Source organism: Panthera tigris, chromosome D2, assembly GCF_018350195.1.
Source record: "Panthera tigris isolate Pti1 chromosome D2, P.tigris_Pti1_mat1.1, whole genome shotgun sequence".
Classification (NCBI taxonomy): domain Eukaryota; kingdom Metazoa; phylum Chordata; class Mammalia; order Carnivora; family Felidae; genus Panthera; species Panthera tigris.
The window spans coordinates 80,345,623-80,362,037 of record NC_056670.1 but is presented as its reverse complement, the minus strand read 5'-3'; the positions used below and the strand labels follow the sequence as shown (position 1 = coordinate 80,362,037).

The 16,415-nt window shown below is 49.8% G+C and overlaps 2 protein-coding genes across 6 annotated transcripts in view; one reads left to right on the top strand and one right to left on the bottom strand.

Annotated features, from left to right (window-relative positions):
* DHX32 (DEAH-box helicase 32 (putative)) overlaps nt 1–3,251 on the top strand; it is a 50,853-nt gene extending 47,602 nt beyond the window's left edge. For all 4 annotated transcript variants that reach the window (XM_042961291.1, XM_042961288.1, XM_042961290.1 and 1 more), the window contains 2 exons: nt 1,625–1,806; nt 2,883–3,251. In XM_042961291.1, coding sequence (XP_042817225.1) covers nt 1,625–1,806; nt 2,883–3,054 — 354 coding nt within the window. In that variant the 3' untranslated portion in view covers nt 3,055–3,251. The remainder of the gene's footprint in view (nt 1–1,624; nt 1,807–2,882) is intronic.
* On the bottom strand, nt 3,211–16,412 carry LOC102962334 (BRCA2 and CDKN1A interacting protein). 2 transcript variants are annotated; one of them, XM_007079701.3, is made up of 7 exons: nt 16,215–16,412; nt 11,672–11,746; nt 10,699–10,779; nt 7,146–7,235; nt 6,325–6,512; nt 4,853–5,027; nt 3,211–3,663 (listed from the first exon to the last, which is right to left on the bottom strand). In XM_007079701.3, exons 1-7 carry the CDS (start codon nt 16,383–16,385, stop codon nt 3,493–3,495), a joined length of 951 nt encoding a protein of 316 aa, XP_007079763.2. In that variant the 5' UTR covers nt 16,386–16,412; the 3' UTR covers nt 3,211–3,492. The 2 variants fall into 2 exon arrangements, with proteins under 2 accessions (XP_007079763.2, XP_042817226.1); XM_042961292.1 differs by having other exon boundaries at nt 3,211–3,660.
* Nucleotides 16,413–16,415: the final 3 nt, after the last annotated feature.

Sequence of the window (16,415 nt, the reverse complement as noted above, 5' to 3'; positions counted from 1 at the left end):
GGTCTATACTAACAGCACACAGCCTGCTTGGGATTCTCTCTCCCTCCCTTTGCCCCTCCCCCACACACATGCGTGTAGGCTCTTTCTCTCTCTCAAGTAAAATTTTATTTAAAAAAGTAAAATAGAGGCACCTGCATGGCTCAGTCGGTTGAGCGTCCGACTTCGGCTCGGGTCATGATCTCGCGGTCTGTTGAGTTCGAGCCCCGTGTCGTGCTCTGTGCTGCCAGCTCAGAGCCTGGAGCCTGTTTCCGATTCTGTGTCTCCCTCTCTCTCTGCCCCTCCCCCATTCATGCTGTGTCTCTGTCTCACAAATAAACATTAAAAAAAAAAAAAGTAAAATAAAACCGAGAAGCCTCTAGGTTACTAAAGATTTAATATTTAAATATACATTTTCTCGAGGGAACTTAAGGACCAAGACAGAATATGTTCACTTCGTCCAAAAGGACAAAAGGTCTTTCTTCATTACAGAGGGGAAGTTATTAAAACACTTTTTGGCTGAACATCAGACACAGTCCCTCACTTCACCGGTTTGCAAATTATTTCATATTTTATTTTTGACGTTTATTCATTTTTTGACAGAGCGTGAGCGGGGGAGGGGCAGAGAGCGAGGGAGACACAGAATGGGAAGCAGGCTCCAGGCACAGAGCTGTGAGCACAGAGCCCGACGTGGGGCTTGAACTCACAAACCATGAGATCATGACCTGAGCCAAAGTCAGACCCTTCACCGACTGAGCCACCAGGCGCCCCACAAATTAGTTCATATTTAACGGGGGATACTAATACCCAACAAAGAAATAAAGATAACATCTCATTTCTTTCTTTTCCAAAATGAAGGCTGCCGAATGTAGCTCCCCTAAATTACAGCACGTTACAGGTGTAAGCATGCTCTTCCCATCATAGTAAGAGAAATACTGGGGTATTTCCACTCAAACTCTAGTCTTCATAAAGAAAAAACACAGCACTTCAACGTGGATTTCCTCACCTGTGTGGGAAAAGGCCCTACATCAGCGTTACTGTGTCAGATGAGCTAGAACATCCGGCACAAAACACCGGACGTTTGAGTACATTGCCCGTCACGCGGCAAGGTTACTCCTTGACCCAAACATTTAACATTTGTAGCACTGCTGTCTTTCACCTACTGCCCTGCCCATACTAAAGTTAGTATCGTCACTGTCTCAAAGTTTGGGGCAAAACACAGTTTTGGCTTATTTTTTAGATCTGAAAAGAGGAAACTTGGGTGGCAGATTTGTAGTTTTCACTGTTTTATATGAAAGACTTTGGAATTTTTTTACATAAAGATTTTTTTAAGTTTATTTTGAAGGGGAGAAAGTAAGTGGAGGAGGGGCAGAGAGGGAGAGAAGAGGAAGGTGGGGAGACAGAGAGAGAGAGAGAGAGAGAGAATGAATCCCAAGCAGGCTCCATGCTGTCAGCACAGAGCCAATATGGGACTCGAACTCATGAACCCTGAGACCCATGACCTGAGCCGAAACCAAGAGTCAGATGCTCAACCGACCGAGTCACCCAGGCGCCCCAAAATAGTCAGGACTCTTTAAAAGAAAACATTTTTGTCCGTCAATCTCCATATTAACACAAAGTCTTTGTTCTTAAAACCTTTGCCTTGTAGATTGCTCGGGATGTGGACGGATCGGGTAACTACCTGATGCTGACCCACAAGCAGGTTGCCCAGCTGCACCCCCGGTCCGGTTACTCCATCACCAAGAAGATGCCCGAGTGGGTTCTCTTCCACAAGTTCAGCATAGCAGAGAACAACTACATCAGGATTACCTCAGAAATCTCTCCCGAACTGTAAGTTTAACGGACAAAAAAGGGGTTCTTTTGAACTCCTACTTGAGTAAATGACAAATTTAGTTTTTATTACATTTTCAGGTAGAAGTTTATGCTGGCACCAATCTGAATTTCCATGGAGAGTACTTACTAATGGCAGGTCTCTGTGGATGATTATCTAAACGTTCCTGCCTTTGAGAACACAGCATAAACTATACAGCGCAGGGGGGCGCCTGGCTGGCTCCGTGGTGGAGTGTGCAGCTCTCGATCTTGGGGTCATGAGTTTGAGCCCCATGTTCGGTGTGGAGATTACTTTAAAAAAAAATTTTTTTTAAAGAATACAGTGTAGAAGTACAAAACAAAGTATAAAGTATCTTAAGAGGAACAAAAAGCTGCAGAGAAGTAGTGTTTGCAGGCGGAAACCTGAGGAGGAACGGCTGAGCCACCGCTCGGAACGGATGTGCCAAGACTGGAGCGAGTGGGGAAGGAAGGGGTGAAGGGGGGAGGTGGAAGACGGGCAGGTACCCAGAGGTGGAGGGCTTCCGGGCCACACGAGAGCTTGGAATTTATCCTAAGTGCAGTAGGAACCGACTAGAGAGTTTTAAGCAGGAGTAGCATCCCCTCCCGGGTGCTACTACAGACGCTGGGTCCACCTGAACGTGCACTTGGACCCGGACACAGTGACGTCGAGGCAGGAACCCAAAGTAGCCAGTGGCTGGGTGCGGAGCGGCATCAGTTAATAAGAGGAAGAGGCAAAGATACTCCCTCTCTTTCTCACCAGAGTGCTCCCCAAACAGCTGATGTGACGTGTTGTGACGATGGGCCTTAGGGCGAGTACGGGTTTCCCCCGGTGGTTAGCGGTGGGCGTCTTCCACTGTGTGGCATAACCCTAGAGAAGAGATTCTAGAAATGCAGCTGGACGGGTTCCCTGCATACCACAGGAAGTATCTACTCTCCAAAAGCAGACTGAGACTGAGGAGTTCAAATTAAATAGCAGTTCCACAAGTAGATTCTCCGGGGGGTGGGAAGGACCCACTCGTAACGTTTGGTATCTCTCACCCAAGAAGAAAGGAGTCTCATCTCTTTGTTTTCCACAGATTTATGCAACTGGCACCACAATACTATTTCAGTAACCTGCCTCCCAGTGAGAGTAAGGATATTCTACACCAGGTGATGGATCACCTATCACCCATGTCAACCATGAAGAAGGAACAGAACGTGTGTGAGAAGTGCCCGGAAACCGCGGAGCAAAGGTGCGCCTTGCAGTGACTCGTCTGCACCTTCCCCTTAGAGCGTGCTGTGCAGCCAGTACCCCAGCCGGGCCGCACGGCTGATCCACGGGAGCAAGGTGAGGACCTTCAACTTGAATACGGACATCGTACCCCACACAAGAGAGTCTCGAAAAGAGTTACACTTTGTACATTATTTAAAAATAAAAAATGGAAGTTTTTATTGAGTTCTTTAAATTACTACTCCACGTTTTCCTTCTTACTGGAAAAGCTCTTCATCAACCATTCGTAATTCGACCAGATTTTTTTTTTAAAAAAAGCTATTTTGTAAATGTGTCACAGACACAGGTGACAGAACCCTACTTTTTTGTAGAGGACCTTAATCTGAATAAAGTGATGAGTTTTTCAGTAATCTGAGCTGTTTTCTGGTAATTTTACAAAAACGAAAACCAGCCCCCTGCTGCCCATGGGAAATGGGTCAGAGAGAGAGATGCTCTTTCAGTTTACCCATGATTTCGTCCATCCTGTCACCTGGAATCAACATCACAGTTCGCAAGGGCTTCATCGGGACGTCGTCAAAGGACCACCTGCCTCCCAGACAGGTGTCGCTCTCTTCCTGCACCGAGTAGTTGAACTTCAGGATTGCCTTCTAAAGCAAATATATCAAGTTAAAAATTCAGCCAACCTAAAGGCAAAACTCATTTACGTGGCAGCCAGGAATAGTATTTGGTACATGTTTAAGAATGACGGCGAACGGAAGCAGAACACAGAAACAGCTCAGACAGGGCAGTCAGGAGGAGCGAGGAGAGTGGTGCCCCATCGCGATGAGGGGAACGGCAGCTAAGTGAGAGTACTGCCACCATCATTTATCAGTATTTATAATTCTGCTCGTATTCATGATCTCATTTGATTCTCAAAATAATCTTGCAACAGCAAAGTGAAAGAAAGACTCCTAACATCTGACAATTAATGAGCATGGTCTTCAGACACTGGTCTCTCCTCACTGTCCTGGCTGCTCCCTTGGCATAAAGCTGTCGTGTGACGACAGGGAAGTCTGCATAACCAGGCCATCTTAAACCAACCATACATACATACTTCCCTGAAACAATGTCTAAGGTGCTGCTTAGGCCTAAACATTTTCACTATTTATTCCTGAAAAACCAGGGCAGTGCTGAATCTGGTAGTGTTTTAGTATTTAGTGGGCGTCTTTTTAATAGCGATGGATATCCTCTAATCCAGGAAAGTAAGTTACCCCTCAGATTCAACATTGAGACGAGGTCAGGGTGAGAAAGCACGTTCTCTGGTGTCTGGTGGTCCATCGTAGCACAATATACCTTTACAGGAAGAAAGTGCCAGAAAGCCCAAAAGCGGGAGGACATCCAGGACTGAGGGCAGGGAGAAGCGTGTGAGCCATCATGGCGGAGAATGGGCCTGCCCTAGCTTCCACATCAACCAGCTGCGTGATTCAGATAATGGCTCCCATCTCCCTCGGACTCCACGTCCCCATCTGTAAACCAGGACTAACGTCTACCTCACGGAGTGGTTCTAGAACTAAACATCTTCTAGTCAGCATATTGTAAGTGCCTGACCACCACTGAGCGTTCATAGCTTTTTTCCTCCCCAGGCTCGTCACCAACGGGGCCGGGGGAAGCTGGCGACTTAACCTGTTGAGAACCTACTAGGTGTAGGCCCTGTGTTAGCCGCCAGCTGCTGCCAGTATGGAGGAAGAGTGGCCATACTCAAAGGACTTTGACATAAACGGGAGAGCAACAAATCCTGCTTATTGTCAAGATCCTTACTGACATCTAAACGAATAGGTGAAAACGGGCCAGTCTTACCTCATAGAAAAATTCTTCCTCTGCATTTGCAAACATTAACTCATCTTTTTCTTGGCTGCTCCGTTTCTTTCTGGGATTGTTTTTTCCAGCTTCCACAAACGTCTTGCTAATCAGAAGGTAGAAGGAACACTCTCCACACGGCTTGTTCGTTCTGTGTGCCTCTGCCAGTTCTTTCCTAAAAGGTGTAACACAGAGGTCTGCCTGCTGAGTCAGGTGAAATGCATGAAATCCACGAACCGGAGCACAGAGAAAAGCAGTGAGGCCTCTTCGGTGGGTTCTGTCGTGTCTGACACAGGCTTAATGAACCGACGTTAGGTCTGGACACTTCTAAAGCACCGAGTGTTATTTCTGTAGTCCACTGCACTTTCGATTAATTACAGCAGTGTTTTATAGTAAGTAGTCTGAGGAGTCAGATGATGCTGAGTTGTGGATACGCGGTAAATAACGAGTCTCAAATTCACTCGACATCAACATGTAAGAAGGTGCATTTTTAAGGACAGATATTAACAAAAAGCCACAAAGGCACAGAGCCATAACCAAAGCCCTCGGAGCAGGTGACTACTAGGCTCCCGGCACTAGAGTCTGGAACTCACTCCTGACCTGCTGCACAAAGGGCACGGTAGGACACAGGTGCCCTAAATTCTAGAGTAGTCTGTGGAGTGGCAATGCAACCTAAATCTTTTTTCCTTCTGGAAACTCCACAATGTCCCTCTGCATCTGGCTGAACAAAGACGGAAAGCCTCTGGCTTTCCTTAACAGAGGATCAGGAGGGAGATCACCCTCCCGTGAAACCAAACAAACACGAGCTCCAGCGGATCAGAAAAAAGGCGAAGCGCAGCAAAGGACACGCGGCAGAAGCCCGCCGCACGGCAGCCGGGGGTCCTCGTGGCCGGCAGTTCCCTTCCCACCAAGCGCCACCGGGAGCGCGCGAGCGCCGTGGCCCCGGAGCAGGGGCGTTTGCGCGGCACGGGGGCCGGTCTGTATTTCCGCCCCGCTCTACCTCAAGGTCCAGTCAATCCCGAGCCTGAGCCCTGCTTACAGTTAAAATGGTGGAAACCTAACCCCCCCCCACCCCACCCCGTAATATAAAAACACGACAGCAACAAACCCTGAGAAGCCAGACACACAGTGTCAGGACCGCTTCCTTAGTTACAAAACGTCCCTGTGGAATCTAGGAATTGTACCCAGTTTTCGTCACTGGCGTATCGCTTGGCACCTCATCCATGCTACAGAAATCTGGGAAGAGGGGGGGAAACCTTAGTCCAACGGGTAAGAGGCCACATGAGCTGTTCCTGTACCCCCGTCAATCTTGTAAGGCCGTTCAGACTACGGCCACAAGCAATCAAGGGCTCGCGGGACACGGCCTCCCCTCTGGCCGCTCCAGCTGCCCCCGCCCCACACACACGGTTGGCATCGCTCTGCCGAACCCACCGGGGAAAAACCGTGCGGAGGCGCGTGGCCCGGTCTCTTACCGGAGCTGCTGGTGCATGGGCAGCGCGATCTGAGGAGGAACGTTAATGAACCTCTCGCTGAGGAGAAAGCCCACGGGCTTGGAGGCGTCGTTGAAAAGCGCGTCCAGCTGGTCAACCGAGCTCTTCCCACAGCTCTTCTCACAGGAGCTCAGGATCAACTCTTTAATTTGTTCAGCACACCGCGTACCCTGCAAAGCAAAGACGAGGCGACGTGACAGTGAGAGCTGTGACTTCTGTCTCACGGCAAAGGCGGTTTCCCGCCACGTCCTCGGTTTCCCACGCTTCCTCAGTGCTGACTGCGGAAGCATCGCCACCCGGGTTGTGTACCGGCCGTGAGCAGCGGTGAGAGAGGGTCACACGGACACGCACACACTGGCGTGGCAACTCCAGTCCATCTAAAACCTGAAGGTGAAGTGTAACCTGCACCTGATTCCGTAAACAGCCGGTTTTCCCTTTTTGGCCAGAACTCCCGTCAACAAAGAGATGGATGAAAACCCAAGCGAAGGTGACGAAGCGCCCTCCGTGGCGGGAAGCAACGAAGCCTCACGGTCAAAGCAAGGGCCGCAGGGACAGCAGCGCCATCGGCTCCCGTGTCGGTACCGACACCAGGCCACCAGTGCCCGATGGTTCTCACAGGGACTCAAGGCCCTGAACGGCATAGATTACTCGTAACACACACACTTTCGTATTAAAAAAAGATTACAGTGAGATTTCACAAGGGTCTGTACCCTTATAGCATCGCTATTTGATATAAAAAACTATCATCGTGTGTTAAATACAAGCGATTTCGGTCTAATGAACAGTCATCCAGTGAAACTAACCTTTCTTTCCGTTAAATTTAAAAGACTTATGAATCCAAAAATCTCATGTTCGTCCACATCGTCATCACTGTCTTCTGAAACATCCGTTTGCTGTTTGAAAAAGAAATCAGAGTTGTATGTTTGGGAAGCAGCAGAATACGAAGTCCTCTTTCGGTTTTCACAAACTTTCCTCGGCTGTCGTCACCGTAGGGAAGCATCGCACGCTAAGCACCGTGTGGCCGTGGCCCTACCGGCTCACCTCCCTCGATTCTGTTCCCCTGTTTTACACCGTGGATGATCCCTTCCTGCTCCAGGTTTCTTCATGCTAGATACGGTGGCTCAGTAGGTTAAGTGTCTGACTTTTGACTTCAGCTCAGGGCATGGTCTCACGGTTCGTGAGATCAAGCCCCGCGTCAGGCTCTGGGCTGACGGCACAGAGGCCTGCTTGGGATTCTCTCTCTCTCCCTCTCTCTCTGCCCCTTCCCCATCCCCCCCAAAATAAACGTTAAAAAAAAGAAAAAAAAAAAAAAACTCAGAACAATTAAAGCCTCTTAAAAGAAGCCACTCTGTCTTCCAAGCAATCCAGCTGCAGCCAGCCCTAGCGACACTGGCTCACCTACAGCCACACTCCAGAGCCCCGGTGAAGGAGGACAAGGCCCGAGTGCCACTTACGCCTACCACGCGCGCGGGAGAGGAAGGGCCAGAAGGGAAATGAATTAAGAACTGAGAACCAAGAATGAAATGCCGGCCTCTACCCTGCACTTCCCGGCTCGATGACGGCCCTTCCCCTGCCGGCCTCAGCGCGCCCTCCACACGGACCGCCTCACGCTGCTTGTTTGTTTGTTGAAGCTGCGAACTCTCCGCGCATCCCCAGTACCGAGCGCGGGGTCCGGCACGGACTGAGTCCTTGGGGAACCACGTGCTGAACAAAATGAGAAGGAGGCTGCTGCTCTCCCCCAGAAGGACAGCAGGGACCCACAGCTGCCCGCTGTCCTGGAAACCGTCCCGTGGGAAGGGGCTTACAGGGCTCTGCCACCCGCTTCAGCATGACCACTTCACGGAGGGCAGGCCGAGGGAGCAGACGCACCGCCGGTGGCAGGGTGCCGCCGGGCGAGAGTGGAGAACAGCAGGACCTGCCTCTGTGGGCACCGGAAGTCACACCTCAGTGACTGAAAGGGGCCCGGCCACGCTGAACGGGGCGGAGGAGACGGGCAAAGGGGCCACCAGGCTTTAAGGCCCGCACGCCTGCGGACCCGGGCTGTAAATGACCACCGGTTTCATCCTGCGGGAACAAGGAAGGGGGTGGTGGCTCAGGTAAGGCCTCGAAGGCCTAGGAAATAAAACTATATGCCAAGGTGAGAGATGTTTCAGGTAATCACGTGGATACGCTAATGGAGACTGAGAAGGTAACTCAGGGCACTAACAGCCCGTGAGAGGACCGGCCATGTCTGGTCAGGAAGGAGAGAGGGAAAGAAAGAAAAGGGTATGCATGCCAGCCTTGGTCCCTTAAGATCAACCCGAGACCGTTTTTCAAGGTCTCCCAGCTACCGTGGCAACACACGCAGTACCGACCAACGGAACGCCAGGGGACGAAAAAGGAACCTTCAGTGTCAAATCCTAAGAAATCCTCAAAATGGGGGCACCTGGCTGGCACAGTTGGAGGAGGATGCAACTCTTGACCTCGGGGTCATGAGTTCAAGCCCCAGATTGAGCACAAAAATTACTTAAAAAAAAAAAAACCACCCCCAAATGGTCACTGGGCTCATAAGCAGTCAAGATTCCCCGGAGCACGCTCAATGTTCCTCCCTGACAGGCCGTCCACCATCAACGTCACACGGGGGTGCCTCTCGTGGGGCTGGAGTCCCAATCCCATTCGGTCTCCTCCACATGCCCCCCCCCCCCAGCAAGAGCCCCCCCGTCTGCTTGGCCCACTCACAGCTCCCCCCCCATGCCTCCCCTCACCCCTGAAGCCTCCTGGTTCAAAACAATTCTCTGCACCTAAGTCCTGAGCAACTCCACCACAAGTGGAGCCTCTCTACACAACCCACAAGTGCAGCTCATGGCCCTCCCCCGCCACCGCCCTTTTCCCTCCACAGCCCAACAGACGGACCGTCTTCTCTAGAAGAGTCTAAATCAACTCCCCAGTCCCAGAGGCTCCGGTGAAAGTTCTGGGCAGTCCTCTCCTCAGGACACCAACCTCTGTCCCTGGGACACCTCAAGTACCTCCGCGGAAGCCATGGGGCCGTTTGGGAAATCATCCAAGGGAGGGCTGAATCCCGTCACCGACAGTAAGCGGTGTCAAGGATAAAAGCGACCGCTTGTTGGAAGGTCACAGGACAGGGTCAGAAGGTAGAGGAGGGTCGGTAACGTGTCCCCCAGACTGAAAAGGCACACGAGACGGAAAACCGAAGCAAGCCACTCCACACCACTTACGGAGTCTTGCTCTGGGTAACTTCCTGTCCGAGGGATCAGGTGAACAAACGATCTCACGCGGTGAAGCCATTCTCCACAAAGCCCGGACCTTACCCTACAGCTGGTCCGGCGCCCGGGGCACAGAGGGGAGGTCACAGGGCGGTCACCTAAAGCGGGGCCTTCCGCGCGCCCCTTGATGGAAGACCAGAAGGCCTCACGCACTCCGGCCAGGGGGCACGTTAACCTCCACGGGGCCCAGACCGCGCAGTCCCAAAGGTCACTGTGCAGGCGCAAACAAGGCAGAGGACCGAAGACGGAGGCAGCGTCGTCAGCACGCCTACAGACCCCCCTCGGCTGGGCGAGTCGTGTGAGTGGGCCATCCTGAAAGGGAGCCCTCCAGCCCCCGCTGACCCTCTCGGGCTAGCGCGACACGGAGCAGGCGTGTCCTGTCCTCACTGAACTCTGTCCAAACGGGCGACACAGACGACCTACTATTCTAAGACACTAAACTGTGGACGCTTCACTTAGGCAGCTACAGGTAACCGAAGGCACCGCCAGGGGCTGGGCGCACAGGCGGGATTCACCCTCCCGCTGCGCGTCCCCCAAATGCTCCCTCCCGGGCCACCCCCGCCCCCACCGGAGGCGCCTCCGCGGGCTCTGCCAGTTGCTCGGGAGTAACGGCGGCATCGGCAGGGTCTGCCCGCGCCCTCCCGGGCAAGCGCCCATCTGCTAAGAGGGGCCAAGTCTTCTCAGGCTCACACCTCATGTGCGTGTGTCACAGGCAGACCTAACACGACAGGTGCACTCCCAAGCTCGCGTTCCCTCCCGACCTGCCCCTCCTCCATGTTTGCAATCTCGGTCACTCGAGCTGGACGCTTGGGAGCCACCCTCGACTCCTTTCCCGCCACTCACGAAACCCCATCACATCTCATCTCATCTCCCAAACACCCTCCGAATCACCCCCTTCTCTCACCGTCTGTTGCCACTCCTGGGTCCCTGCATTCAATAATCTTGGAAATTACTAGAATGGCTTCTAACCAGTCTCTCTTCCTGAAGTTACACCTCTTTCCAATTTGAGCCCCTGGCCTGCCAACTAAACACCAGGAGGACCTTAACAGGCCAAAGAACTAATTTGATAAGAACAAACAACCGTCCCGCTTACCTTAATCACACTCCCGATGTGGTTTTGTTGAATTAAGAGATCAGTTAGTTCTGCAATGTTCACAGGAGCCTTCAGGAAAAGCTAAAAGGAGGAAAAATACTTACTTTAAATGAAAATCAAAGCAAAAATTTTAATAAAACTTTTAATATCCACATTCAAATAATGCAATATCCACGATGTGACCACAAAGACAACCCAGGAGGAAAGGAAAAGCCCAGGAGCATCCAAGCCAAAAGCACTGAAATGTAAGAGGCAGTGGTAATACAGGAGGTGTGGGAGAGAAGAAGCCAAAAGAGCAGAAAAGAGAGAGGAGGAGGAGGAGGACCTAAGGCCAAAGAATGTGACTAGGACACTGGAGCCACCTTAAACGGGGTAAGGGAGACTAGAAGCAGAAGCAAGCATGGATTTTGTAGCACCAGCTGGTGCACTCGGGACAGACTCTTCCGCAAGAATTCTTCTGCCCCGGGGAGCCTGGGTGGGTCAGCTGGTTAAGCGTCCTACTTCAGCTCAGGTCATAATCTCCAGGTTCAGGAGTTTTAGTCTCCATCAGGCTCTCTGCTGTCAGCGTGGAGCCTGCTAGGATTCCCTCCCTCCCTCCCTCTCGGCCCCTCCCCTGCTCTAGTCTCTTAGTCTCTCTCAAAAATAAACAAACTTAAAAAAAAAAACAAAACAAAACTTCTACCCCACCAAGTTTGGATGTGAATTAGAGAAAAACAGAAGAGTTGTTCAAGTAATTAGCACATGAAAAGGAAAAGATTTTATGACAACAGATACTTAATAACATATTAATGAGGCAAAAAACAGGGTATGTTAGCCTTGGAAAAGAAGGGAAACCATTCTTCCTTCTCTGCAGGGTCCAGAGAATAGGAACGGAATTCTAAAATAAAGGATGGAATTTGACCTAGTTGGCGTTGCTTGAATGGCCTGGATTTTCTCAGAAGAGCAAAGTTCTGTGTAGAGTCAGAGACCATACCTGCTGCAGTAACTTCTTAATTCCGTCATAATCATTATCTGAGATGGAATACGCTTCAAATTCAACGTTCACTTCCTGTAAATAACACACAAAATAGGTCATCACACGTAACTTCCTAAGATAATTCAGGCATTATTTTCTACTTGGCAGATTTTTCTTCTCCTGCTCCCTCCATTCTTTTGGGCTCTATGTCTATCTACAGAACATGCCAGAAAAAGGACGCAAAGAAAATGTTATCACTGCCTGAGCTTTAAGGAGGCAAGAAAAGTGCCAAGACTGCCATCTGCACAGGTTACAAAGCACCTTCACACTATCTCCTCATTTGACACAAAAGCCTGAGAAACAAAAAACTGAGTGATCTAGTTTCAAAGTAGAGCAAGTCGGCCCCACAGAAAACCACCACAGCAGCCGCCAAGGAGAAATTATGTACCTGACTGCAAGGGCGAACGAAGAGCACAACCACTTCAAAAGTCCCTGGCAGGACCTACAGTTTGGTTCAGCCCACGGCTCCGAGGCTACGCTTCATTTCCTTGGCAGGTACTGACCGAGTGCCACACGTACCAAGCACCGTGCCAGGCACTCACGATGGAGAGGTAAGCAAAGCAAGCAGGAATGGTCCCGCCCTCGTGGAGGGTACGGTTTAGGGGGGAATACAGACTTGAAGAACACATTAATGCAAATAAACGTGAGGTTGCAGCTATACGTGCTATAAAACACAGGTGCACGGTGCCGTAACAGCTTGGAAAACAGGTAACAAAGTCTTCCCTTAGAGAAGGGACGCTCGACCGACTTTGGCTCAGGTCACGATCTCATGGTTCGTGGGTTCGAGCCCCGCGTCGGGCTCTGTGCGGACAGCTCAGAGCCTGGAGCCTGTTTCGGATTCTGTGTCTCCCTTGCTCTCTGCCCCTCCCCCACTCGCACTCTGTCTCTCTCTGTCTCAAAAATACATAAACATTAAAAAAAAAAAAAAGAAAAAAAAAAAAGAAGGGATGCTTGAGCTGGGCATGAGGATAAGAGTTCCTGGCACCAAGAACTGCACACACCAAGGCCCCAAGGCAGGAGGAAACCGGTGAGTGAGTGCAAGAGACTAAAGGAAGCTGTGTGTGGCTGGGCTCCTTGATCCTCTGCAAAACAATGACAACATCAGGCCTGGGTTTTAGTGAGAAGGCTTAGACTTAAAACTGCCACAAGGTCAGTCCTGTGTCATACCTTGCCTGCTAAGTGACACACTTATTTGGGGGCTCTGATGAAATAGTGTTTTCCCCCATACTTCCAAGTTTAGCAGGTTCTGGAATTTGGGTCTTAGCCGGAGAAGGCCGCGGAGGAAAATCACACGTGCCTTTGCCTAGTCACCCTGCCTGTGCGTATATTTAAGCATTCCCTTGGCTGTTCAAATTTGCCAAGGGCTGAATATCAAGGTCAGTTTATAAACGTCAAATCCTGACCCTCGGAGGTAGGTTCGGCCAGATGTGAGCGGCAAAACCCGGAGGGAAGGAGGGTGTTCCAAACAAAACCACGAAACAATTCATCACTAGTCAGGTATTCCTTATAAAGGAATAACTTCTCTAAACAATACCCTTCCGGTGTTGTTTTCTATTTTCTCGTCTGGACAGAAGCCTCAGACATCTGTCCCAGGCTATTACTGGCCGCCCCACTGCCACAGATACCCGATGGATTATGTGCCCAGCACCGCTTTCCCTGGGAACGGCCTCCCCAACCGCCATGTTTCAGGGCAAACAGCCATCTTTGTAAAACAGAGCCCTGCCACTCACTCCCAAGTGACAGGATTTAGAATTAAGACGAAATACGACAAATCTCAGAAGCTGTTGATTTTCTGTTCTCTGCTATATGGAGTAGGAACAGAAAAAGAACCAAATATCTTGAATGCAACAAAGAGCAGTAAAGCAAAGACAAACGTGAAAGACTTTTCGTGTTCTCCACGGCATCCCAGGCTCCCCAGCCGGTTCCAGAAGCCCAGCTACTTCCTGCCCTTGGAGGTCTACGATGCCCTTGCACCCTTACCACAAACTCCCCTTTCTGCTGAAGCTACCCTCTGAGGGTCTCGAATAAGCACGAACAAGAGCCCCAACCACACGGCCGGGAGCACTGAACGTGCCTAGCGCTCTTCTTCTCATCTTTTCAGGACCCCCACCCATTTCCTGAAGTTCGCATACCCACTTTCTATCTCTGCCAGCTGCCTCAAAGCCTATCACTCTGCTTTTTAAATCGGGCTTATTGCCCACAAGTGTGCGCACGCACACGCACGCGCGCGCGCACACACACACACACACACACACACACACTTCCTTCCTTTTAAACAGATCTAAGGCAGATTTTGAATTTCCAAAATAATTCCCATGGATTTCTTAATCACAGTAATGAGCTGTGGATAGTGAACATCTCAGAAACTAAAAGCCCCCCCCCCCCCGCCTTCAAATAAAGGACTCTGTCCACTAAGTGTGCGGAACTGCCCTTGAAAGCCTTACAATTTCTTCAGTCAAAAAAGTGATACAGATCATTGGTAAACACTACAAAGACCACAGAGATTAGGGCTTGAACTCTTATTACCCACCCCCCAACTTCTACTCTTGAGAGGTTACTACCAATAGTAAGTTAATCTTTCAGGAAGTTTTCAACACATCATCAAATTTATTTCCTGTTTCTTCTTTCCCCTACACAGACTGCACTACACGTGCGGTCTTAAACTTTCTGTGTGTCCTCAGTCTTAAATGGTGACAATTCCCAACTTCAGAGAGTTGACATAAACGTTAAATGAGTTAATACAATGTATACAGATCCTGGAACAGCATGTATTATCATTATTATCAGAAGATAAATTCTTACAAGTAGAATTACTGAATCAGGGAATACATAACAATTTTAAACTTTGATAGATACCGTCAAATTGTCCTCCAAAGACAAGGCAACAAATTATACTCCAATGGTATATGTAAAATGCCTATTTTCTCATGCTACTATGTCAATGACGATTACCACATTGATGATTTTAACCACCAGAGTGCAACAGATTATCCATGTTAATGCAAGAGGCACTGATTTCTGCAACCCAAAGTTAGCAAAATAGCCAATTAAAGCTCTAAGTGAAAAAAGGTGAGACCACATTCAAGGCAAGGGGCCAAAGAGCTATTTCGTAAGAGAAGGCTCTGTTCACTCAAGATTTATCATATACCCACGCCAGTCTCAGCCCTAACCCTGAATCCACCCTTCTGACTCATGTTTATCTCTGACTTGATTTCCCATCACTCTTGATTATTCTGTTGTGGCCACTCAAGCTGCCTTTCTGATTTTCTCATTCATGAAATGGAAAGTCACTGGAATATTCGGAACAAGGAAGAGGGAATAGACCTACATTTAAAAAAGATCTCCCTGGGTGTGCTTGGCTGGCTCAATTGGAAAAGCGTGTGATTCTTGATCTCAGGGTGGTAAGTTTGAGCCCCGTGGCCTTAGAGATTACTAAAAAAAAAAAAAAAAAAAAAAAGATAAACTTCAAAATACGGTACTTAGCATTCCTAGAATCTTGTACAAAAAAATAAATAAAAGATCTCTCCTGCTTCAGGTGTAGAGAGAGACGGTTCAGGAACAAGAATGGAAAAAAGCTACTGAAGGAGTCCAGGCAGGCGGTGAAGTGTGCACTAACATGCTGGAGAATCAATGATGAAAAGCGTCTGGAGACAAAGATAAAGCTAACTGGATCTACTGATAGACTGGATGCAGGATGACAAAAGGGAGGAATTAAACTACTGGGTTTGAGCAACTGGCGAATATGGGGGCCATTTACAGAAAGAGGGCAAAGGTTAGAAGCCGGAGCATGAAATGCAAATTCTGCTTTGGGCGTTACTAAGTTTTAGGCACCCATCGGGCATTCAGTGCTCTTAAGGATCATTCAATCCTAACTACTCATTCAACAGATATTAAGTACCTATAATGTCCAGCAGCACGGCAGGAGCTATTCTGAAACACAGGAACCCAGTTCTAGGAGAACCCATCACCCGGACTTGGTGAACGGGACAAGGTCAGGCGCCCCGGAGGCAGAAACACTGTTTAGGGGAGATCTAAACAAGGATGGAAAACACTGCAGGATGAAGACCAGCCTCTGATACGGGTCTTGGTAGAACGGACAGAAGGCCTTCAAGGAAAAGAAGGCCGCTGTGAGTGAGCCACGGAACAAGAGCCGGGCGGAGTGACCGCAGGGTGGGCAGAGAAAAAAACTGCAGGCCCTTGTTGGTCTACTGCGGGTTTGGGGCTTTAGCTTTGGAACTAAATTTAAAAAAAAGCCACTGAGAAGTGTTGCGGCGGGTTTTCTCCGAGGGGGGGGGGGGGCGACCCGGCAGAGTAGGACGTCTGAAAATAATTTCCGTGTCTGCCATGTGCAAAAAGACTTAGTTTATCATCTCCAGTTTCTGCTTAGAGACCCTCAGGTACTGGAGGTCGCTACTCCGAGCAGCTCACAGTCACAAGGCTTTGGCGGCCAGAAAGTTTGAACCCAGCCTTAAACCAAGCTGGGGTCGACTGTGGTTCTCACCTCGTCGACGCTCTCGTCGTCTTCATCCTCTTCTTCGTCACTGTCTTCATCGTCTTCGTCCTCGTCCTCCACTTCATCTTCTTCTTCTTCTTCCTCGTCTCGCGGGACCGGAACACTTGGAACCCGCGGAGCCCCACCACCCAAAGCACGCCGCTTGGCCCTGGACGCCATGATACCAGCCTCACTGCGCCTGCGCAACTC